This window comes from Somniosus microcephalus, chromosome 27, assembly GCF_052327205.1.
Source record: "Somniosus microcephalus isolate GS21.2 chromosome 27, FLI_Smic_1.0, whole genome shotgun sequence".
Classification (NCBI taxonomy): domain Eukaryota; kingdom Metazoa; phylum Chordata; class Chondrichthyes; order Squaliformes; family Somniosidae; genus Somniosus; species Somniosus microcephalus.
The window spans coordinates 47,593,652-47,619,376 of NC_141013.1; the positions used below are offsets into that span (position 1 = coordinate 47,593,652).

At 57.1% G+C, this 25,725-nt stretch overlaps 1 protein-coding gene across 1 annotated transcript in view; it reads left to right on the forward strand.

Annotated features, from left to right (window-relative positions):
• Positions 1-22,355, forward strand: part of aldh1a3 (aldehyde dehydrogenase 1 family, member A3) — a 264,382-nt gene extending 242,027 nt beyond the window's left edge. Inside the window, exon 13 of the mRNA XM_085968931.1 lies at positions 20,240-22,355. Within this exon, the coding sequence (XP_085825057.1) occupies positions 20,240-20,312 (73 nt within the window). The 3' untranslated portion in view covers positions 20,313-22,355. The remainder of the gene's footprint in view (positions 1-20,239) is intronic.
• Positions 22,356-25,725: the final 3,370 nt, after the last annotated feature.

Sequence of the window (25,725 nt, forward strand, 5' to 3'; positions counted from 1 at the left end):
GGGGGGCCATGTGACGGGGGGGCCGTGTGACGGGGCCGTGCGACGGGGTCCGTGCGACAGGGGCCATGTGACAGGTGGCTGTGCCACAGAGGGCCGTTTGACAGGGGGCCGTGTGATAGGTGGTCTGTGTGATGGGGGCCGTGTGACGGGGGTCCATGTGACAGGGGGCCATGTGACGGAGCCGTGTGACAGGGGGCCGTGTGACGGGGGGCCGTGTGACGGGGGGCCGTGTGACAGGGGCCGTGTGACAGGGGCCGTGTGACAAGGGCTGTATGACAGGGTGCCGTGTGACAGGGGCCGTGTGACAGGGGCCGTGTGACGGGGCCGTGTGACGGGGCCGTGTGATAGGGGCCCGTGTGACATGAGCCGTGCTACATGGGCTGTGCAACAGGGAGCCGTTTGATGGGGCCGTGCGACGTGGGGCCATGTGACAGGGGGCCCTATGACAGGGTGTCCATGTGACAGGGGCCATGTGATGGGTGGCTGTGTGACGGGGCTGTGTAACGGGGGGCCGTGTGACGGGGGTCCATGGGATGGGGCCGTGTGACAGGGGGGCCGTGTGACAGGGGGCCGTTGAAGACAGGTCATGTGACAGGAGGCCGTGTGACATGGGCCGTGCGACTAAGCCGTGTGACAGCGTGGCTGTGTGACAGGGGACCGTGTGACGGGGCCATGCGACAGGGTGTCGTGTGACGGGGGACCGTGTGACAGGGGCCGTGCGAAAGCGGTCCGTGTGACGGGGGTGCCATGTGACGGGGGCCATGTGACGGGGGCTATGCGACAGGGGGCCGTATGGCGGGGGCCGCATGACGGGGCCATGTGACATGGGCCGTATGACATGGGCCGTGCGACGGGGGGCCGTGTTTCAGGGGCCATGTGACAGGGCCGTGTGACGGGGCAGTGCGACGGGGGGCCATGTGACGGGGCCATGTGACACGTGGTCATGTGACGGGGCTGTGTGACAGGGATTCGAGTGACGGGGTCATGTGATGGGGGCTGTGCGATGGGGGTTCCGTGTGACGGGTGCCCGTGTGACGGGGGCCGTGCGACAGGGGCACCGTGTGACGGGGGGCCGTGTGACGGGAGGTCGTGTGACATGGGCCATGTGACAGGAGCCATGCAACATGGGCCATGCTACATGGGCCGTGCGACGGGGCCGTGTGACAGGGGGGCCGTGTGACCTGGGCTGTGTGACAGAGCCGTGTGACAGGGGAGCTGTGTGATAGGGGGCCGTGTGATGGGGGCCATGTGACGGGGCCGTGTGACATGGGCCGTGCGACGGAGCCGTGTGACGGTGGGCTGTGTGACAGCGGGCCGTGTGACGCGGGGTCATATGATGGGGGGCTGTGTGACAGAGGATTGTGTGACGGGGGGCTGTGTGCAGGGGGGCTCTGTGAAGGGGGTTGTGTGACGGGGGGCTGTGTGACGGGAGGTCATGTGACATGGGCTGTGTGACGGGAGCTATGCGATATGTGCCATGCGATATGTGCCATGCGACATGGGCCGTGTGACGGGGGGCCATGTGACAGTGCGGCCATGTGACTGGGCTGTGTGATGGAGCCGTGTGACATGGGGGCCGTGTGACGGGGGGCCGTGTGACGGGGGGCCGTGTGATGGGGTAATGTGACGGGTGGCCGTGTGACAGGTGGCCGTGTGACGGGGCCCAATGACAGGGTGTCCATGTGACAGGGGGCCATGAGACAGGGGCCGTGTGATGGGTGGCTGTGTGACGGGGCTGTGTAACGGGGGGCTGTGTGACGGGGCCATGTGACACGTGGTCATGTGACGGGGCTGTGTGACAGGGAATCGAGTGACGGGGTCATGTGATGGGGGCTGTGCGATGGGGGTTCCGTGTGACGGGTGCCCGTGTGACGGGGGCCGTGCGACAGGGGCACCGTGTGACGGGGGGCCGTGTGACGGGAGGTCGTGTGACATGGGCCATGTGACAGGAGCCATGCAACATGGGCCATGCTACATGGGCCGTGCGACGGGGCCGTGTGACAGGGGGGGCCGTGTGACCTGGGCTGTGTGACAGAGCCGTGTGACGGGGAGCTGTGTGATAGGGGGCCGTGTGATGGGGGCCATGTGACGGGGCCGTGTGACATGGGCCGTGCAACGGAGCCGTGTGACGGTGGGCTGTGTGACAGCGGGCCGTGTGACGCGGGGTCATATGATGGGGGGCTGTGTGACAGAGGATTGTGTGACGGGGGGCTGTGTGCAGGGGGGCTGTGTGAAGGGGGTTGTGTGACGGGGGGCTGTGTGACGGGAGGTCATGTGACATGGGCTGTGTGACGGGAGCTATGCGATATGTGCCATGCGATATGGGCCATGCGACATGGGCCGTGTGACGGGGGGCCATGTGACACTGCGGCCATGTGACGGGGCCGTGTGACCTGGGCTGTGTGATGGAGCCGTGTGACATGGGGGCCGTGTGACGGGGGGCCGTGTGATGGGGTAATGTGACGGGTGGCCGTGTGACAGGTGGCCGTGTGACGGGGTCCTGTGACAGGGGGCCGTGTGACAGGGGGTCCGTGTGACGGGTGGCCGTGTGACGGGGCCGTATGACAGGGTGCCATGTGACAGGGGCTGTGCGACGGGGCCGTGTGACGAGTGGCCATGTGACGGGGCCGTGTGACAGGGGGCCGTGTGACGGGGCTGTGTGACATGGGCCGTGCGACATGGGCTGTGCGACAGGGAGCCGTTTGACAGGGCCGTGTGACGGAGGGGCCGTGTGACAGGGGCGCTGTGTGACGGGGGCCGTGCGACATGGGCCGTGCGACGTGGGGCCATGTGACGGGGCCCAATGACAGGGTGTCCATGTGACGGGGGGCCATGAGACAGGGGCCGTGTGATGGGCGGCTGTGTGACGGGGCTGTGTAACGGGGGGCTGTGTGACAGAGGGTCCATGGGATGGGGCCGTGTGACGGGGGCCGTGTGACAGGAGGCCGTGTGACATGGGCCGTGCGACGGAGCCGTGTGACAGCGTGGCTGTGTGACAGGGGACCGTGTGACGGGGCCATGCGACAGTGTGTCGTGTGACGGGGGACCGTGTGACAGGGGCCGTGCGAAAGCGGTCCGTGTGATGGGGGGGCCATGTGACGGGGGCTATGCGACAGGGGGCCGTGTGACGGGGCCATGTGACGGGAGCCATGTGACGGGGCCATGCGACATCGGCCGTATGACATGGGCCGTGCGACGGAGGGCCGTGTTTCAGGGGCCATGTGACAGGGCAGTGCGATGGGGGGCCGTGTGACGGGGCTCTGTGACGGGGGTCATGTGACGGGGTCATGTGATGGGGTTGTGCGACGGGCGGTCCGTGTGACGGGCCGTGTGACGGGGGGCCATGTGATGGGGGGCTGTGTGACCTGGGCTGTGTGACGGAGCCGTGTGACCGGGGGGCTGTGTTACGGGGGCCATGTGACATGGGGGCTGTGTGACAGGGGGCCGTGTGACATGGGGGCCGTGTGACAGGGGCCATGTGATGGGGGCCATGTGACGGGAGCCATGTGACATCGGCCGTGCGATGAGGGCCGTGTGACGGGGGCCGTGTGACGGGGGGCCGTGTGACTGGGGGGCCATGTGACGGGGCCGTGTGACAGGGGGCTGTGTGACAGCGGGCCGTGTGACGCGGGGTCTTATGATGGGGGGCTGTGTGACAGAGGATTGTGTGACGGGGGGGCTGTGTGACGGGGGGGCTGTGTGACGGGGGGGCTGTGTGACGGGGGGATGTGTGACGGGGGGCTGTGTGACGGGGGGCTGTGTGATGGGGCCGTGTGACGGGGCTGTGTGACGGGGTCGCCGTGTGACAGGTGGCCATGTGACGGGGCCATGTGACGGGTTGTGTGACAGGGTCGTGTGCCGGGGGCCGTGTGATGGGTGGCCGTGTGACGGGGCGTCATGTGATGGGGGGCTGTGTGACAGAGGATTGTGTGACGGGGTCTGTGTGATAGGGGATCGTGTGACAGGGCGGCTGTCTGACATGGGGCTGTGTGACGGGGGCCATGTGACAGGGGGTCGTGTGACGGGGTCATGTGAAAGGGGGCCGTGTGACAGGGGTGCCGTGTGACAGGGTGCTGTGTGACAGGGAGTCCGTGAGATGGGGGCTGTGTGACGGGGTGTCATGTGACGGGGGCCGTATTACGGGGCCGTGCGACGGGGCCGTGTGACGGGGTACGTGAAACGGGGGCCATGCGTCAGGGGCCGTGTGACGGGGACCGTGTGAAAGGTGGCCGTGTGACATGGGCCTTGTGACGGGGCCATGTGACGGGGCCGTGTGACGGGAGGTCATGTGACAGGGGCCGTGTGATGGGAGGTCGTGTGACGGGGCCGTGTGACGGGGGCTGTGTGACGCGGGGTCATGTGATGGGGGCTGTGTGACGCGGGGTCATGTGACAGGGGGCCGTGTGAGGGTGGGCCATGTGACGGGGGGGCTGTGTGACGGGGGCTGTGTGACGGGGGGCTGTGACGGGTCCGTGTGATGGGGGCCATGTGATGTGGGCCGTGTGACGGGGCCGTGTGACAGGGGGCCATGTGACATGGGCCGTGTGACGGGGCACCATGCGACATGGGACGTGTGTCGGGGGCCATGCGACATGGGTCGTGTGACGGGGGCCATGCGATATGGGCCGCATGACAGGGGGCCGTGCGACAGGGGGCCATGTGACAGGGCTGTGTGACGGGGCCATGTGACGGGTCCGTGTGACAGGGGGTCCATATGTCGGGGGCCGTGTGACAGGGCCATGTGACGGGGGCCGTGTGACGGGAGGTCGTCTGACGGGTCCATGTGACATGGGCCGTGCGACGGAGCCGTGTGACGGGGGCTGTGTGATGGGGGGGCCACATGACACCGGGCTGAGTGACGCGGGCTCATATGACGGGGGGCCGTGTGACGGGGGGCCGTGTGATGGGGGGCCGTGTGACGGGGGGCCGTGTGACATGGGGCCGTGTGACAAGGGGCCGTGTGACAGGGGGCCGTGTGACATGGGTGCCACGGGCCATGCGACAGGGAGCCGTGCGACAGGTGGTCCATTGGATGGCGCCGTGCGATGGGGGCCATGTGACGGGAGCCATGTGACAGGGGGCTGTGCGATGGGGGGTCCGTGTGACATGGCCCGTGTGACATGGGCTGAGTGAAATGGGCCGTGTGAGGGGGCCGTGCGACGGGGGCCATGTGACGGGGCTCCGTGTGATGGGGGCCGTGTGACGAGTGGCTGTGTGCTGGGGGCCGTGCGACATGGGTCGTGCGACATGAGCCATGCAACATGCGACGGGGGGCCATGTTACAGCAGGCCGTGTGACGCGGCGTCATGAGATGGGGGCCTGTGTGACAGGGGAGGCTGTGTGACGGGGGCGTGTGATCGGGGGTCGTGTGACGGGGCAGTGTGACGGGTCGTGTGACGGGCGACTGTGTGACACGGGGCTATGTGACAGGGGGCCGTGTGACGGGGGGCCGTGTGACGGGGTCATGTGACAGGGGGCCGTGTGACAGGGGGCCGTGAAACGGGGGCCATGCGACAGGAGCTGTGTGACGGGGGCCATGCGACAGGGTGTCGTGTGACAGGGGGCCATGCGACAGGGTGTCGTGTGACGGGGGGGCCGTGTGACAGGGGCCTTGTGACATGGGCCGTGTGACATGGGCCATGTGACAGCGGGCTGTGCGAAACGGGGCCGTGTGATATGGGCCGTGTGACATGGGCCGTGTGACAGCAGGCCGTGTGACAGGGGGGCCGTGTGACAGGGGGCCGTGTGACAGGGGGCCATCTGACAGGGGGTCCGTGCGACATGGGCCGTGCGACTTGGGCCGTGCTAAAGGGGCCATGCGACATGGGCCGTGCGACATGGGCCGTGCGACAGGGGCCGTGCGACAGGGGCCGTGCGACAGGGGCCGTGCGACAGGGAGCCGTGTGACATGAGCCGTGTGACAGGGGGCCGTGTGACGGGGCCGTCTGACAGGGGGTCCGTGCGACATGGGCCGTGCAACATGGGCCGTGCGACATGGGCCGTGCGACAGGGACCGTGCGACAGGGAGCCGTGTGACATGAGCCATGTGACAGGGGGCCGTGTGACAGGGCCGTGTGATGGGGGCCGTGCGACAGGGGGGCTGTGTGATGGGGGCCGTGTGACAGGGGGACGTGTGACGGCATGTCGTGTGACGGGGCCGTGTGACCTGGACCGTGCAACGGAGCCGTGTGACAGGGAGGCTGAGTGACAGGGGGGCTGTGTGACAGGGCTGTGCGTCGGGGAGTCCATGTGACGGGTGGCCGTGTGACAGTGGGGCCGTGCGACAGTGGGGCCTTGCGACAGGGGCCACAGGGGCCACATGACGTGGGGTCATGTGACGGGGGGTCGTGTGACGGGGCCGTGTGACATAGAAACATAGAAGATAGGAGCAGGAGTAGGCCATTCGGCCCTTCGAGCCTGCTCCGCCATTCAATGAGATCATGGCTGATCATCCAAATTCAGTACCCTGTCCCTGCCTTCTCCCTATATCCCTTGATCCCTTTAGCCTCAAGAAATATATCCAACTCTTTCTTGAATATATTTAATGAACTGGCCTCCACCGCCCTCTGTGGCAGAGAATTCCACAGGTTCACCACTCTCTGGGTGAAGAAGTTCCTCCTCATTTCAGTCCTAAATGGCTTACCCCTTATCCTTAGACTATGACCCCTGGTTCTGGACTCCCCGGCCATCATAAACATCCTTCCTGCATCTAGTCTGTGCAGACCTGACAGAATTTTATAGGTTTCGATGAGATCCCCTCTCAGTCTTCTAAACTCCAGTGAGTATAAGCCCAATCGACACAATCTCTCCTCATACGTCATTCCTGCCATCCCAGGTATCAGCCTGGTGAATCTTCGCTGCACTCCCTCCATGGCAAGAACGTCCTTCCTCAGGTAAGGCGACCAAAACTGCACACAATACTCAAGGTGCGGTCTCACCAAGGCCCTGTACAACTGTAGCAAGGCATCCTTGTTCCTGTACTCGAACCCTCTTGCTACGAAGGCCAACATACCATTTGCCTTCTTAACCACCTGCTGCACCTGCATGCTTACCTTCAGCGACTGGTGCACAATAACACCCAGGTCTCTTTGCACTTCCCCTTCTCCCAATCTATTGCCATTCAAATAATAATCTGCCTTCCTGTTTTTGCCACCAAAGTGGATAACCTCACATTTATCCACATTATAGTGCATTTGCCATGTTTCTGCCCAATCACCCAACCTGTCCAAATCGTATTGGAGTTTCACGACATCCTCCTCACAGCTTACCCTCCCACCCAGCTTTGTGTCGTCTGCAAATTTGGAGATATTACATCCAATTCCCTCGTCCAGATCATTAATATATATTGTGAACAGCTGGGGTCCTAGGACCGATCCTTGCGGTACCCCACTAGTCACTGCCTGCCACTCGGAAAACGACCCATTTATTCCAACTCTTTGTTTTCTGTCCGCCAACCAGTTCTCTATCCAAGTCAATACCTTGCCCCCAATCCCATGTGCCTTAATTTTGCACGCTAATCTCTTATGTGGGACCTTATCGAAAGCCTTCTGAAAGTCCAAATACACCACATTCACTGGTTCTCCCTTATCTATTTTACCAGTTACATCCTCAAAAAATTCCAGTAGATTAGTCAAGCATGATTTACCTTTTGTAAATCCATGTTGACTTTGTCCGATCCTGTCACTGCTTTCCAAGTGCTCTGCTATTACATCTTTTATAATAGACTCCAGCATTTTCCCCACTACCGATGTCAGGCTTACCGGTCTATAATTCCCCGCTTTTTCTCTACGACCTTTTTTGAATAGTGGGGTAACATTAGCTACCCTCCAATCCATGGGTACCGTTCCAGAGTCTATCGAGTTCTGGAAGATGACCAGCAATGCATCTACTATCTCTAGGGCCACTTCCTTAAGTACCCTGGGATGTAGACCATCAGGCCCTGGGGATTTATCGGCCTTCAGTCTCATCAATTTTCCTAACACCATTTCCCTACAAATACTGATTTCTTTCAGTTCCTCCCTTTCATCAGACCCTATGTTCCCCGACATCTCTGGGAGGTTATTTGTGTCCTCCTTTTTGAAGACAGAACCAAAGTATGTATTTAGTTGGTCTGCCATTTCCTTGTTTCCTATTATAAATTCCCCTGATTCTGACTGTAAGGGACCTACGCTTGACTTCACCAATCTTTTTCTCTTCACGTATCTATAAAAGCTTTTACAGTCAGTTTTTATGTTCCCTGATAGCTTACTCTCATATTCTATTTTCCCTTTCTTAAAGGGGGCCGTGCGACAGGGGGCCGTGTGACGGGAGGTCGTGTGACATGGGGCCATGTGACAGGGGTCGTGTAACCTGGCTGTGCGATGGAGCCGTGTGACGGGAGGTTGTGTGATATGGGGCCATGTGACAGGGGGCCGTGTGACCGGGGCCGTGTGACGGGGGCCGTGTGACAGGCGTCCGTGCGACATGGGGCCGTGCGACATGGGCCATGCGACATGGGCCGTGTGACATGGGCCGTGCGACGGGGGGCCGTCTGACAGGGGGCCATGCGACAGGGGGGCTGTGCGACAGGGAGCCGTTTGGCGGGGCCATGTGACGGGTGGCTGTGTGATGGGGGCCGTGCGACAGGGGGCCATGCGACAGGGGGCCATGGGAGAGGGGCCATGTGACAGAGCCATGCGACAGGGTGTCGTGTGACAGGGGGGCTGTGTGACAGGGGCCGTGCGAAAGGGGTCCGTGTGACGGGGTGCCATGTGACAGGGGGGCCATGTGACGGGGGCCATGTGACGGGGGCCATGTGACAGGAGGTCGTGCGACAGGGGGCCGTGCGACGGGGCCGTGTGACGGGGCCATGCGACATGGGCCATGCGACATGGGCCGTATGACATGGGCCATGCGACAGGGGGCCGTGTGACGGGGGGCCATGTGATGCGTGGTCATGTGACGGGGGGCTGAGTGACGGGGGGCTGAGTGACGGGGCCGTGTGACGGGGCCGTGTGACGGGGGGGCTGTGCGACGGGGGCCTTGTGACGGGTGGCCGTGTGACATGGGCCGTGTGACATGGGCAGTGTGACAGCGGGCCATGTGACAGGGGGCCGTGTAACAGGGGGCCATGTGACAGGGAGCTGTGTGACGGGGCCGTGTGACAGGGGGCCGTGTGACAGGGGGTCCGTGCGACATTGGCCGTGCGACATGGGCCGTGTGACATGGGCCGTGCGAAAGGGGCCGTGCGACACGGGCCGTGCGGCATGGGGCTGTGCGACAGGCAGCCGTGCGACAGGGAGCCATGTGACATGGGCCATGTGACAGGGGGCCGTGTGACAGGGCCGTGTGATGGGGGACGTGTGATGGAAGGTCATGTGAAGGAAGGTCGTGTGACAGGGGGCCGTGTGACCTGGGCCGTGCGGCGGAGCCGTGTGACAGGGAGGCTGAGTGACAGGGGACCTGTGTGACAGGGCTGTGCATCGGGGGGTCCATGTGATGGGTGGCCGTGTGACAGTGGGGCCGTGCGACATGGGCCGTGTGACAGGGGGGCCGTGTGACATGGGCCGTGCGACGGGAGGTCGTGTGACATGGGGCCATGTGACAGGGGTCGTGTGACCTGGCTGTGCGATGGAGCCGTGTGACGGGGGCCGTGTGACATGGGGCCATGTGACAGGGGGCCGTGTGACCGGGGCCATGTGACGTGGCCCGTGTGACAGGCGGCCGTGTGACATGGCCCGTGCGACATGGGCCGTGTGACATGGGCCGTGCGACGGGGGGCCATGTGACGGGGGGCTGTGCGATAGGGGGGCCGTGCAACAGGCAGCCGTTTGGCGGGGCCATGTGACGAGGGGCCATGTGACGGGGGGGCTGTGCGATAGGGGGCCATGCGACAGGGGGCCATGGGACAGGGACCGTGTGACATGGGCTGTGTGACGGGGCCATACAACAGGGTGTCGTGTGACAGGGGGGCCGTGTGACAGGGGCCGTGCGAAAGGGGTCTGTGTGATGGGGTGCCATGTGACAGGGGGTCCATGTGACGGGGGGCCGTGTGATGGGTGTTTTGATTTCTTTTTGGGTTCAATAAAGACTCATTTCTGAAAGAGAATGTTGTTTAATCTAAAGTCTTTTTCAAGACTTTCTACAGCTTTTTACAGAACACACTATGCTGTGATGCATCTAGAATGAAACTGAAAGTAAAACTCCTCTGGACTGCTTGTCTCTCACATGACCTCTGCTGGTCAGGCACAAGTAAGCAAAAACACAGACAAATATGCTGTAAGGCATAAGTAATCAAACACAGACAAATATCATCACTATTTGCTGATATCATTACATCTCCCTTTCTTAAAACAAAAGTATTTTACTTTTAACTAACAACATTTAATGAACTTACATTATCATTATCATGATCAAGGTTTTTTACCCTTGCTTTGTGTGTTCACATGAAATATGTCAATACACTAGAACTTGAAGAAAGAATAAGATAACATTACTTCCTTCTTTAACAACAGTCCTTAAATTTGCTCAATGAGTCTCTCAGGAGGCTTCACGTGTCTTGAGGATTTTCTGATTGATTGTCCTTGAATCTGAGTTGTTGCCTCAGATGATTGGTTCTCAGCTGTGTGATCAGGTTGTTCACCAGTATCAGTCTCTTGACCTGCTGTGGCTGGTCCCATGAGAAGATCGCGACGATTTCTTCTCAGAACAGCACCCTCATCTGTCTGAATGGTGTATGATCTTGGTTGAACTTCACTCAGGACAGTTCCCTTCTGAGTCCATGTGTTTGTTTTGTCTTTCAACCTTACTTGGTCACCAGTGTGGAGTTCAGGTAGGTTTTGTGTTCCTCTGTCATAATAGTACTTTTGCTTTTCTTTCTGTTGTTCTTTGAACTTCCTCACTTTCTCCCCCTCTTTTGTTTTCAGGAGGTTCTCCGGGATGGGTAGGTTTGACCTTAGCCGACGTCCCATCAGGAGTTGGGCTGGTGACATACCACACTCGAGCGGCGTTGTGCGGTATACAAGCATGCTTTGGTAGAAGTCAGTTCCACTGTCTTTTAACTTGTACATCAGTCTTTTCACTGTCTGGACCGATTTTTCCACTAGTCCATTGGACTGTGGATAGTGAGGAATTGACGTTGTGTGCACAAAGTCCCACTCTTTGGCAAAGTGTCGGAAATTTGCATTGTTAAAACGGGGATCTGTTGTCTGTGAAGACCTCACTTGCCACGCCATGTCTGGAGAATATGGCTTTCATACTTCTTATCACAGCTTCTGCAGTGGTGGTGTACAGTCTACAAACCTCTGGATACAGGGAGTAATAGTCTGTGATGACAAGATAGTCCTTCCCTTGACATACGAATAGGTCAGCGCCTACCTTCTGGTAAGGTCTGTCTGGTGCTGGGTGTGGTTTTAGTGGTTCTACCGGATTGCTTGCTCGATACTTCAGGCATATTGTGCAGTTTGACACCTCATTTGTCACATCTTGGTTGATTCGTGGCCAGTACATCACCTCTCGTGCTCTTTTCTTACACTTTTCGATTCCCAGATATCCTCCATGGATCTTTTTTAGCATCTCTCTTCTCAGACTCTTTGGGATAACTCTTTTACTTCCTTTGTAGATGATGTCTTCGACCACTGATAGTTCCGCCCTGCAGTTCCAGTACTCTGCTATATCAGGTGAGCAGTCTTGCTTCATGTTGGGCCATTCATCCAAGATGCTTTTTCTCAGTCGTCTCATTGTTTCACCTTTGTTTGTCTCAGTCTTTATGAGCTCCATTTTTGCATCTGCTATGGGCAGTGCACTTGTGATCATGTCCACGTAGGCGTTCACTTTTTCATCCATTGTGGTGTTTGCGGGCTCACTTGGGTCAACAGCTCTGGACAACGTGTCTGCTGTATACATCAGCTTACCCGGTGTGTACGCAACATTCAGTTCATCATAGACTGTCTCTCTTTCACTTTCCACAACGAGGACTCTCTTTACCAGGTTCAGTCTCTCACAGGCTTTTAAACCTAGTATGGCTTGCACATCCTTTGGCACCACGATTAATGCTAGCATGTGCGCTCTGTCCTTGTGTGTTACTTTGACAATGCATTTTCCTTTCACTGGTATATCAGTACCTGAGTATCCGGTCACTTTCACTTGTATTCCATGTAACTTTGGTCTGGGTCTAATTCTCTTAAAATCGGTCTCTGATATCACATTAACTTGTGCTCCAGTATCCAATTTAAATGGAATGTGTATATCGTTCACTTTTAGTGTCAACATCCAGTCTCTTTCTTCTCTTTTGTTTTCAGACACAACATCTACATAGAATTCCTCTATGTCGCTTTCATCTACTGTATGGACCTTGCTTTGTTGCGCTTGGTTCTTACAGCAACGGGCATAATGGTTGTTCTTGTTGCAACTATAGCAAGTTTTACCATATGCTGGACACTTTCTTGGTGGATGCTGTGTACCGCATCGACTACATGGCTTCCGATTGTCCCTTTCATTTTCGTTTGCTGGCCACGCCTCTTTTTTCACATTGGCGCTCTCTTTGTTAAACGGTTTGTATCCGTTCTTTCTCACTGCATCCACGTTGCAGCTACTGTCACTGAACAGCTCCTTTGCCTGCAACTTCACAGTCTCTGTAACCCTACACAGTGCTATGGCTTTTCCCAGGTCTAGATCTTGTTCTCTTAGCAGTCTTTCCCTTAGACCATTATCTGGAATACCACACACCAGTCTGTCTTTTATCAGCGAGTCTGTGAGTCCCCCAAATTCACACGATTTGCTCCAGTTTCTCAGTTCAGTCACATACTGATCAATAGTCTCGCCGATTTTCTGTGCACATGTGAAAAATTTGTGCCTCTCAAAGGTCACGTTGCGTTTAGGTATGCAGTAGGCCTCAAACTGTTCCATTATTTTATCTAGCTTCATTTTGTCTCCATCAATGGCAAATATGAAATTATTATATACCTCCAGCGCTGCATCACCCACTATATGTAAAAACACGGACGATTTCTGTTTATTACTTTTATCGTCAGCTCCGATTGCTGATAAATACAACCCTACACGTTGTTTGAATCTCCTCCAATTTTCAGCCACATTACCGGTCAATTGAAGCGTCGCCGGTGGGTGTAAACCTTCCATTTTTTCACTTCGTTAGCTATTCTCTAATGGTAAGCAACGATGTTCTCTTCCGGCTTGCTAATATGTGGAGAGCTGATTTTGCTTACTTGCCACAACTGCTTTCACTGTCCCATCAAGTTGCTAACTTCAGATTTTTTCTCTTTCAGCCACTTCTGACATCATGTTTTGATTTCTTTTTGGGTTCAATAAAGACTCATTTCTGAAAGAGAATGTTGTTTAATCTAAAGTCTTGTTCAAGACTTTCTACAGCTTTTTACAGAACACACTATGCTGTGATGCATCTAGAATGAAACTGAAAGTAAAACTCCTCTGGACTGCTTGTCTCTCACATGACCTCTGCTGGTCAGGCACAAGTAAGCAAAAACACAGACAAATATGCTGTAAGGCATAAGTAATCAAACACAGACAAATATCATCACTATTTGCTGATATCATTACAATGGGGGGCCGTGTGACGGGGCCGTGCGACAGGGGGCCGTGCGACGGGGGGCCGTATGACAGAGGGGCCGTGTGACAGGGGGCCGTGTGACAGGGGGGCCCTGTGAAAGGGGGGCCGTGTGACAGGGGGGCCGTGTGACAGGGGGGCCGTGTGACGGGGGCCGTGTGACGGGGCCGTGTGACAGGGGGCCGTGTGACAGGGGGCCGTGTGACAGGGGGCCGTGTGACAGGGGGCCCTGTGACAGGGGGCCCTGTGACAGGGGGGCCGTGTGACAGGGGGCCGTGTGACGGGGGGGCCCTGTGACGGGGGGGCCGTGTGACCTGGGCCGTGTGACGGGGGCCGTGTGACGGGGCCATGTGACGGGGGCCGTGTGACATGGGGGCCGTGTGACGGGTGGCCGTGTGACGGTGGCCGTGTGACGGTGGCCGTGTGACGGGTGGCCGTGTGACGGGGGCCGTGTGACGGGGGCCGTGTGACGGGGGCCGTGTGACATGGGGGCCGTGTGACGGGTGGCCGTGTGACGGGTGGCCCTGTGACAGGGGGCCGTGTGACGGGGCCGTGTGACGGGGGGCCGTGTGACGGGGGGCCGTGTGACGGGGGCCGTGTGACGGGGGCCGTGTGACGGGGGCCGTGTGACGGGGCCGTGTCACGGGGGCTGTGTGACAGGGGGCCGTGTCACGGGGGGCCAAGTGACAGCAGGCCGTGTGACGCGGCGTCATGTGATGGGGGGCTGTGTGACAGAGGATTCTGTGACGGGGCTGTGTGACGGGGGCGTCTGACGGGGGGCCGTGTGACGGGGCCATGCGACAGGGTGTCGTGTGACGGGGGGCCATGTGACATGGGCCGTGTGACAGCGGGCCGTGCGACGGGGGCCGTGACATGGGCCGTGTGACAGCGGGCCGTGTGACGGGGGCCGTGTGACAGGGGGCCATGTGACGGGGCCGTGTGAGGGGGCCGTGTGACAGGGGGCCATCTGACAGGGGGGCCGTGCGACATGGGCCGTGCGACAGGGGCCGTGCGACAGGGGGCCGTGTGACGGGAAGTCGTGTGACATGAGGCCATGTGACAGGGGTCATGTGACCTGGCTCTGCGATGGAGCCGTCTGACGGGAGGTTGTGTGACATGGGGCCATGAGACAGGGGGCCGTGTGACCGGGGCCATGTGACGGGGGCCGTGTGACAGGTGTCCGTGCGACGGGGCCATATGACAGGTTATCTGTGTGACGGGGGCGGTGTGACGGGGTCTGTGTGATGGGTGGCTGTGTGACAGGGGGCAGTGTAACGGGGGGCCGTGTGACAGGGGCCATGTGACAGGGGCCGTGTGACAGGGGCCGTGTGACATGGGCCGTGTGACGGGGCCATGCGAAAGGGTGTCGTGTGACAGGGTGTCGTGTGACGGGGGCCGTGCGAAAGGGGTCCGTGTGACGGGGGTGCCATGTGACGGGGGGCCATGTGACGGGGGCTATGTGACAGGGGGCCGTGCGACAGGGGGCCATGCGACAGGGGGCCGTGTGACAGTGGGCCATGCGACATTGGCCGTATGACATGGGCCGTGCGACGGGGCCATGTGACAGGGGACCGTGTGACGGGGCCGTGTGATGGGTGGCCGTGAGACGGGGCCGTGAGACGGGGCTGTGAGATGGGGCTGTGAGACGGGGCTGTGAGACAGGGGGCCGTGTGACAGGGGCCCATGTGACAGGGGGCCGTGTGACGGGGGGCCATGTGATGTGTGGTCATGTGACGGGAGCTGTGTGACAGGGGTTCATGTGACGGGTGGCCGTGTGACATGGGCTGTGTGTCAGCGGGCCATGTAACGGGGCCATGTGACGGGGCCGTGTGACGGGGTCCATGCGACATGGGCCGTGCGATATGGGCCGTGCGACATGGGCCGTGCGACATAGGCCGTGTGACGGGGGCCGTGTGGCAGGTGGTCCGTGCGACAGGGGCCGTGCGACAGGGGGCCGTGCGACAGGGGGACCGTGTGACAGGGGGACGTGTGATGGAAGGTCGTGTGACAGAAGATCGTGTGACGGGGCTGTGTGACCTGGGCCGTGCGACGGAGCCATGTGACAGGGAGGCTGAGTGACAGGGGGCTGTGTGACAGGGCTGTGCATCGGGGGGACAATGTGATGGGTGGCCGTGTGACAGTGGGGCCGTGCGACAGAGGGGCCTTGCGACAGGGGCCTTGCGACAGGGGCCGTGCGACGAGGGCCGTGTGACAGGGGCCGTGTGACAGGGGGCCGTGTGACATGGGCCGTGCGACGGGGGGGCCGTGTGACGGGGGGCCGTGTGACGGGGGTCCGTGTGACGGGGGGCCGTGCGACAGGGGCCGTGTGACGGGTGGCTGTGTGACTAGTGGCCGTGTGACAGGGTGCCATGTGGCAGGGGGCCGTGTGACGGGGCCGTGCGAAAGGGGGGGCCGTGCGACAGGGGGGCCGTGCGACAGGGGGGCCGTGCGACAGGGGGGCCGTGCGACGGGGGGCCGTGTGACGGGGGGCCGTGCGACGGGAGGTCGTGTGACATGGGGCCATGTGACAGGGGTCGTGTGACCTGGCTGTGCGATGGAGCAGTGTGACAGGGGGGCCGTGTGACATGGGGCTATGTGACGGGGCCGTGTGACCGGGGCCATGTGACGTGGGCCGTGTGACAGGCGTCCGTGCGACATGGGGCTGTGCGACATGGCCCGTGCGACATGGGCCGTGTGACATGGGCCGTGCGATGGGGGGCCGTGTGATGGGGGGCTGTGCGACAGGGAGCCGTGTGACGGGAGGCCGTGCGACGGGAGGCCGTGCGACGGTGGGCCGTGCGACGGGGGGCCGTGCGACAGGGGGCCGTGCGACGGGGCCGTGCGACAGGGGGCCGTGGGACAGGGGCCGTGTGACATGGGCTGTGTGACGGGGCCATACGACAGGGTGTCGTGTGACAGGGAGGCCGTGTGACAGGGGCCGTGCGAAAGGGGTCCGTGTGACGGGGGTGCCATGTGACGGGGGCCATGTGACAGAGGGGCCATGTGACGGGGTGCCGTGTGACATGGGCCGTGTGACAGGGGGCCGTGTGACAGGGGGGCTGTGTGACGCGGGGTCATGTGACGGGGGCTGTGTGACAGGGTATCGTGTGACGGGGGCTGTGTGACGGATCCGTGTGACAGGGTGCTGTGTGACAGAGGGTCCGTGTGATGGGTGCCGTGTGATGGGGGCCGTGTGACAGGAAGCCATGGGACATGGGCCGTGTGACGGGGGGCCATGCGACATGTGCCATGTGATGGTGGCCATGCGACATGGGCCGCATGACAGGGGGCCGTGCGACGGGGGGCCATGTGACGGGGCTGTGTGACGGGGCCATGTGACAGGTGTCCGTGTGACGGGGGTCCATGTGACGGGGGCCGTGTGATGGGTGGCCGTGTGACAGGGTGCCGTATGACAGGGGGCCATGTGACGGGGGGCCGTGTGATGGGGGCCGTGTGACGGGGCCATGTGACAGGGGCCGTGAGACATGAGGTTGTGTGATAGGGGGCCGTGTGACATGGGCCGTGCGACGGAGCCATGTGACGGTGGTCTGTATGATGGGGCCCATGTGACACGGGGTTATATGATGGGGGGCTGTGTGACAGAGGATTGTGTGACGGGGGCTGTGTGATGGGGGGCTGTGTGACAGGGGGCTGTGTGACGGGGACTGTGTGACGGGGGGCCGTGTGACGGGGGGCCGTGTGACGGGGGACTGTGTGACGGGGGGCCGTGTGACAGGGGTCCGTGCGACGGGGATCCATGTGACGGGGGGCCGTGTGACAGGGGTCCGTGTGAGGGGGGGCCATGTGACAGGGGTCCGTGTGACGGGTCCGTGCGACAGGGGTCCATGTGAGGGGGGGCCGTGTGACGGGGGGCCGTGTGACAGGGGGCTGTGTGACATGGGCCATGCGATGGAGCCGTGTGACAGGGGGGCTGTTTGACGGGGGGGCCATGTGACAGGGGGCCGTGTGACGGGGTCGTGTGACAGGGGGCTGTGTGACGGGGGGCCATGTGACAGGGGGCCGTGTGACGGGGTCGTGTGACGGGGGCCGTGCGATGGAGCCATGTAACGGGGGGCTGTATGACAGGGGGGCCATGTGGCAGCGGGGTCATATGATGGGGGGCTGTGTGACGGGGGCTGTGTGACGGGGGCTGTGTGACGGGGGCTGTGTGACGGGGGCTGTGTGACGGGGGCTGTTTGACGGGGGCTGTGTGACGGGGGTCTGTGTGACGGGGGTCTGTGTGACGGGGGTCTGTGTGACGGGGGTCTGTGTGACGGGGGGCCGTGTGACGGGGGCCGTGTGACAGGGGGGTCGTGTGACAGGGGTCCGAGTGACAAGGTGCTGTGTGACAGAGGGTCTGTGTGACAGGGGGGCCGTGTGACAGGGGCCGTGTGACGGAGAGCCGTGTGACGGAGGACCGTGTGACGGGGGGCCGTGTGACGGGGGCCGTGTGACGGGGGCCGTGTGACAGTGGTCCGAGTGACAAGGTGCTGTGTGACAGAGGGTCTGTGTGACGGGGGCCGTGTGACGGGGGGCCGTGTGACAGGGAGCCGTGTGACGGGGGCTGTGTGACAGGGGGGTCGTGTGACAGTGGTCCGAGTGACAAGGTGCTGTGTGACAGAGGGTCTGTGTGATGGGGGCCGTGTGACAGGGGCCGTGTGACGGGGGGCCGTGTGACAGGGGCCGTGTGACAGGGGCTGTGTGACAGGGGGCGTGTGACAGTGGTCCGAGTGACAAGGTGCTGTGTGACAGAAGGTCTGTGTGACGGGGGCCGTGTGACAGGGGCCGTGTGACAGGGGTCCGAGTGACAAGGTGCTGTGTGACAGAGGGTCTGTGTGATGGGGGCCGTGTGACAGGGGCTGTGTGACGGAGAGCCGTGTGACAGGGGCCGTGCGACAGTGGCCGTGCGATACCCCAAAGGGCATTGCTTGAATATTGGGGCAGGGAATACCCATTTACCTCTCTGTGTTTGTGAGCTCTCCTGTTCTACAGCTGATAATTCACTCACCTTTGTTTACCTTTTGTGGTCATTAAAAATGTACGTCGGCCCAGTGCCTCCCCGAATCAGGGGCAGGAATCCAGATGCTGGCTGTCATCCCAGAACAGCAGCCAGAAGGCACCCAGGCCCAAAGACCCCTCCGAGCCTTGACTCCTGAACCCATTTGAAGTATTTAGGTTGTAACAATGAAAAGTCCAGTAATGACGCTGCAAGAACTCACTTTGTGAAATGCCAAGGCAGTAGCTGCCTCTTGTCACTCAGTTCTAACGATGAGCTGAGCACAAAGCACGTTCTGGGTGAGAGAATCACATCATTGCCTTTTTATTTGCATTGGATTTGCACCTTGAATCAATTTGTTGGCAGATTGCGCTCAGCTAATCAGACAGGAATGAGGAAGGCGGCGACTGTGTGCCGGCCCCAGCCTCAGTCAGATGTTCGGCAGTGCTGAGATCAGAAAATCTATCCTGGGTGCGGTTGATGTATGAAGACAAGCAAGCTAAATCTGGGCCCAATGGCCGCTTCCTGTTGCTAAAAAGTCTGATGTCCTCAGTTATTAAATTCAGTGCTGACAGCTTTAGGAGCAGGGCAGTGTCTGCTTCCCCTGGCGGTGGGGTTATTGCTGCTGCCAGTTGTTAGCAGGCTAAGGCAGCTTTTTAAAATGTTTTTAACTTGCTATTTTACAGCAAACCAAAAATCGCTGAAGCCTGGTAATTACTCAGACTGACGTTTGCACAAACATTTAGCTCCTGTATCAGCTTCCTGTCGCGGCTGCTCAGCAGAAGCACTAGGCTGTTTGTTAAGCGGAGTGACATCTCCTAACAGTGGACAGAGGAGTGCAGCGTTCCTATAGGAACACTGGCCTCAGTAATATCTAGGCCTAAAGGGATAAGTGCAAGAGAGGTTTTAGCGACCATTGTCACCAGTCACTGTTTGACTGCCAGGCACCTGTTAATCCGGTGAGTGGAGCTTTATACCAGAGTTTTAGTTTTACCAAAAAAAGCAAGTAAGGTTGTCCAGCCAGACTGGAGGGCAGCAGTTGAAAGATTTCCAGCCAAGTGATTCCTTCCTGCCAGGACAGGGAGAGAAGATGCTTCTTTCTGGCTTTGTCCTGACTCAGGACCTGCTCTTGGGGCAAGGGGGGCGGGCGGGAGACACGGGGGGGGTGGGTGGCGGGTGGGCTGGTGGGCAGGTGATGGGGAAGTTGTGTCTGGTATAAATGCGTCTGCCTCATTCAAATCCAGCCCAGTGAAAGTAATGCCACATTTCTGTATACAGGAACAGTCTCACAAGGGAAATTGTAAAGATGCTGGAGGTCATTTGCAGAGCACCTGGTGAGGGTGAGGACTTTAGAGATTGACAGGCAGCCTAGCTGCAAATTTCCAACAGGTGCTGGCCACGGGTTACATTCCTCAGTGCCAGTGTGCGCTCCATGCCAGTGTGCGCTCCATGCCAGTGTGCGTCCAGTGCCAGTGTGCGCTCCATGCCAGTGTGCGCTCCGTGCCAGTGTGCGCTCCGTGCCAGTGTGCGCTCCGTGCCAGTGTGCACCCAGTGCCAGTGTGCGCCCAGTGCCAGTGCGTGCTCCGTGCCAGTGTGCACCCAGTGCCAGTGTGTGCTCAGTGCCAGTGCTGATGTCTGTCTAATAATGTTTCACACTGACTCTTGTTGTGTCTGTCCCGCAGGGGTGAATACGGACTGAGGGAATACACAGAAGTGAAAACCGTCACAATCAAAATCTCACGGAATAACCATTAAATTGAGGAGAAATAGACAGTGAAGTGGCACAAGAAGAGATCTGGAGAAAAGCTGAAACATAAGAACGAGGACACTGACAAAATCGAGTTTTCTAACTAGACAAAACTCTTTAAATTCTTAAGAAATAATTTGCACAAAAGAAAATATTTTGTATTTGTTTTAACTTAGAACTTGTAGATTCAGTCTAATACACAGCGTTTTATAATGCCTGTCTCCGGTGACTGCAGGAACCTGCCCTATGTCTTCACATGCAGGATGCTGGTTATTGGCAGATGGGCGGCACCATTAGGAAACTCACCAATACTTATTGGGTAACTTTACAAACTCACACTCTTAGCAAGGAGCTTCACTCAGTGGGACAGCGCTGGCTGGACGCGACCTCCCTATCCATGACTGGCCACCCAATCGATGGACAGTCAACAACAGCTTGTGTTTATATAGTGCCTTTAATGTCAAGGCACTTCACAGAGGGGTAATAAGAAATCCTAGTTAGTGAGTGCCCAAATTCCCAGTGGGCATAGCTCAGTGTTGGGGTTGTGAATTTGTAAAATTATCTTTTGTATATAATCCTTAAATGCAGAAGCAAATGTATCTCAACCCTCCCACATCTCTCAGTCTTGGAGTGAGAAGTGTTGGATTTTACCCATTAATAACTAGTATCATTTGGATTCAGAGTGGGAGCGGAGGTTCCACACTGTGGTTCCCAAGTTACCACATTTGGCAATTGTTAGCATCTTGGTCATTTTGCCTCAGTTACAGAAAATGCATTTTGAATCATCACATTTTGATCCAGTAAATGTCATGTGTGTGTGTAAGGGTTTAGTTGATGATTTTCCAGTTTTTGATGAATTATTGAAGGTCCGTAACAATACTACTTTTTGTTATAAATTATTGTTCGGATTATGAGAACCGTCTCTGTATTTTGATTAAACTAATTTTTCATTGTAACATTGATAAGAATGTGAGAAACCCTCAGCGTGCCCGGGTTAAATAAGAATCGTAGAAATCAGGAAAGAAGGAAATGTCATTCCGGCCAGCAAAGCTACTTCCAGCTTTTCTACGGGTGAGTTGTGTCTTCATGTGTTCACCAGAAAAATAGACCAAGAAGGTGCCAGCTCCAATTCTTTCACTGAAATAGGATATTTTTTATGCGCTCCAACATACAGGAAACTCTTTATTATCCGGGACCGGCGTGGTGCCGGTTTATCAAAAAGTCCGGATTACAGAGAGGTATAGTTAAATGGGACGAGAACTCCGTACACAGCAACAAATCCAGGCTTCCCTGTTGCTTAGCAACATGTGCAGGAACTCCGGCCACAGACCAAGCGTCTCTGTTGCTTAGCAACAAGTGTAGGAGCCCCAGTTACACAGCCACAGATCCAGGAACTGCCATTAATATGAAGTAAAACTTACCTGAACCTACTCCTGAATTTTGCCGGTTACCAGAGATTTCCGGTTATTTAGGTGCCGGTAAAGCGAGAGTTTCCTGTACTTTGTATCACATTTATTATCTGAAAAGCCCATCAGCACAGTGCTGAATATCTCCTTTATATATGTCTCATGGCCTTTAGTTTGTTATCAGCAGTAGGTATTTTTTGATATAAATAGTCAGTTCCAAGTTATTAATGAAAAAAGGCTGTAGCAAGAGCAGCAAAGGATTGAGAACAGGCGATTAACACTGAACGAATGCACATAGCAACAGGAAAGGATCGTTAGGCCAACAGGTCCGTCACTTTTTCTAGGATCAACCCAGTAGCCACATTACCCCCATATCACTCAACCCTAACTACCCCACCCTCTCTCCCTACCCCTCAACCCCACCCTCTCTCCCTACCCCTCAACCCCACCCTCTCTCCCTACCCCTCAATCCCACCCTCTCACCCTATCCCTCAATCCCACTTTCTCACCCTATCCCTCAACCCCACCTTCTCCCTTGTTATTTGTACTGGACTCATGGGAGCTTGCAAGATCACATTTTGTTGTTCATGTACTTGTGCATTGTACAATGACAATAAAGTTGAATTATTATTATTATTATTATTACATCTGTTGTATTTTGACTCCATTAGTACTCATCTCAATGCTTTTCCTTCTAATTTATTCCACAGCTCTAATACCTTTAGGGTGAAAAAGCTCCACCTTGCCTCTCTCCTTACCTCTGCCCTCTAGACCAAGCTATTTCCAGTTTTAAAAAAAAGTCTACTCTGATTCCCAGGCAGTTTTCAACCACTAAAGTAATCTGCACAGGTCACAGCCCCTGCTTTGAACACCATTGACCACCTTTCAGCCAATGTCCCAAGCTCTTCCATCACCATCCCTGGGTATGTCCTGTCCCACTGATAGGACAGACCCACCAGGGGTGGTGGCACAGTGGTACACAGTCGGGAGGGAGTAGCCCTGGGAATCCTCAACATTGACTCTAAACCCCATGAAGTCTCATGGCTTCAGGTCAAACATGGACAAGGAAACCTCCTGCTGATTACCACCTACCGCCCTCCCTCAGCTGATGAATCAGTTCTCCTCCATGTTGAACACCATTTGGAGGAAGCACTGAGAGTAGCAAGGGCACAGAATGTACTCTGGGTGGGAGACTTCAATGCCCATCACCAAGAGTGGCTCGGTAGCACCACCGCTGGCCGAGTCCTGAAGGACATCGCTGCCAGTCTGGGCCTGTGGCAGGTGGTGAGAGAACCAACACGAAGGAATAACCTGCTTGATCTCACCCTCGCCAATCTACCTGTTGCAGATGCATCTGTCCATGACAATTTTAGTAGGAGTGACCACCGCACAGTCCTTGTGGAGAACAGGTCCAGTCTTCAGACTGAAAACACCCTTCATCGTGTTGTGTGGCACTACCACCGTGCTAAATGGGATAGATTCAGAACAGATCTTGCAGCTCAAAACTGGGCATCCATGAGGTGCTGTGCGCCATCAGCAGCAGCAGAATTGTATTCCATCACAATCTGTAACCTCATCACCCAGCATATCCCTCACTCCTCCATCACCATCAATCCAGGAGACCAAGGCTGGTTCAATGAGGAGTGCAGAAGAGCATGCCAGGAGCAGCACCAGGTGTACCTGAAAATGAGATACAACACAGGATTGCATGCATGCTAAACAGTGGAAGCAGCATGTTATATACAGAGCTAAGCAATCCCACAACCAACCGATCAGGTCAAAGCTCTGCAGTCCTGCCACATCCAGTCAGGAATGGTAGTGGGCAATTAAATAACTAACGGGAGGAAAAATCTCAATAAACAGCCCCATCCTCAATGATGGCAGAGCCCAGCATGTGAGTGCAAAAGATAAGACTCAAGTGTTAACAACCATCTTCAGCCAGAGATGCCAAGTGGATGATCCATCTTGACCTCCTCCTAAGGTCCCCACCATCACAGAAGCCAGTCTTCAGCCAATTCGATTCACTCCACGTGATATCAAGAAACGGCTGAGCGCACTGGATACAGCAAAGGCAATGGGCCCCGACAACATCTGAGCTGTAGTAACTAGAGTTATACCTGGCAGAAGGGAAGATGAATGCAGCTGTTGGAGGCCAATCATCTTAGGACATCGCTGCAGGAGTTCCTCAGGGCAGTGTCCTAGGCCCAACTACCTTAATCTGCTTCATTAATGACCTTCCCTCCATCACAAGGTCAGAAGTGGGGCTGTTCGCTGATGATTACAGGTTAATTTCCATTCACAACTGCTCAGATAATGAAGCCATTCATGCCTGCATGCAGCAAGACGTGGACAACATCCAGGCTTGCGCTGATAAGTAGCAAGTAACATTCGCACCACACAAGTGCCAGGCAATGACCATCACCAACAAGTGAGAGTTCATCTACATTCTCTTGACATTCAATGGTATTACCATCGCCAACCCCCCACCATCAACATCCGTTGACCAGAAAGTTAACTGGACCAGCTACATAAATACTCTGGCTACAAGAGCAGGTCAGAGGCTGGGTATTCTAACTCCCCAAAGCCTTTCCACCATCTACAAGTCAGGAGTGTGATGGAATACTTTCCACTTGCTTTGATGAGTGCAGCTCCAACAACACTCAAGAAGCTCGACACCATCCAGGACAAAGCAGCCCGCTTGGATTGGCACCCCATCCACCACCTTAAACATCCACTCCCTCCACCACTGGCGTACCGTGGCTGCAGTGTGTACTATCTACAAGATGCACTGCAGCAACTCGCCAAGGCTTCTTCGGCAGCACCTCCCAAACCCGTGACCTCTACCACCCAGAAGGACAAAGGCAGCAGACGCATGGGAACACCACCACCTCCAAGTTCCCCTCCAAATCACTCACCATCCTGCCTTGGAAGTATATCGCCATTCCTTCATCGTCGCTGGGTCAAAATCCTGGAACTCCCTCCCTAACAGCACTGTGGGAGCACCTTCACCACACGGACTGCAGCAGTTCAAGAAGGCAGCTCACCACCACCTTCTCGAGGGTAATTAGGGATGGGCAATAAATGCCGGCCTTGCCAGCGACGCCCACATCCCGAGAATGAATACAAAGCACATCCCCTGTAATGAATACAGATCACAATACTGATAATATAGATTTTCAACTTGCCATCTGGCCATATAACTGAAATTGTGGATCGATCGATCGCTATAAATCGGGCGGTTTCTATAATGGGCAGCCAATCCCAGCCCATGTTTAATGGCCATGCGATAGAATGAAAATCTCTGCCATTGCCCCTGTCTGTTTCCTCTGAATTAGAATCTTAGAATGATACAGCACAGAAGGAGACCATTCGGCCCATCGTGCCTGTGCCAGCTCTTTGAAAGAGCTCTCCGATTAGTCCCACTCCCCCCTGCTGTTTCCCCATAACCATGTCAATTATTTCCTTTCAAGTATTTATCCAATTCCATTTTGAAAGTTACTATTGAATCTGCTTCCACCGCCTTTCAGGCAGCGCGTTCCAGATCACAACAACTCGCTGTGAAAGAAATGTTCCCTCATGTCGCCTCTGGTTCTTTTGGCAATCACATTAAACCTGTGTCCTCTGGTTACTGGCCCACCCACCAGTGGAAACAGTTTCTGCTATTTACTCTATCAAAACCCTTCATGATTTTGCACACCTCTATCAAATCCCCCCTTAACCTTGTCTACTCGAAGGAGAACAATCCCAGCTTCTCCAGTCTCTCCACATAACTGAAGTTCCTCATCCCTGGAACCATTCTGGTAAATCTCCTCCATACCCTCTCCAAGGCCTTGACATCCTTCTGAAAGTGTGGTGCCCAGAATTGAACACAATACTCCAGCTAAGGACTAACCAGTTTTTTAATAAAGGTTTAGCATAACTTTCTGGCTTTTGTACTTAAAGCCTGTTGGAATGTAGGCAAATATGGTAGACAATTTGTGCACAGCAAGGTCCCACAAACAGCAAGCCATAAATG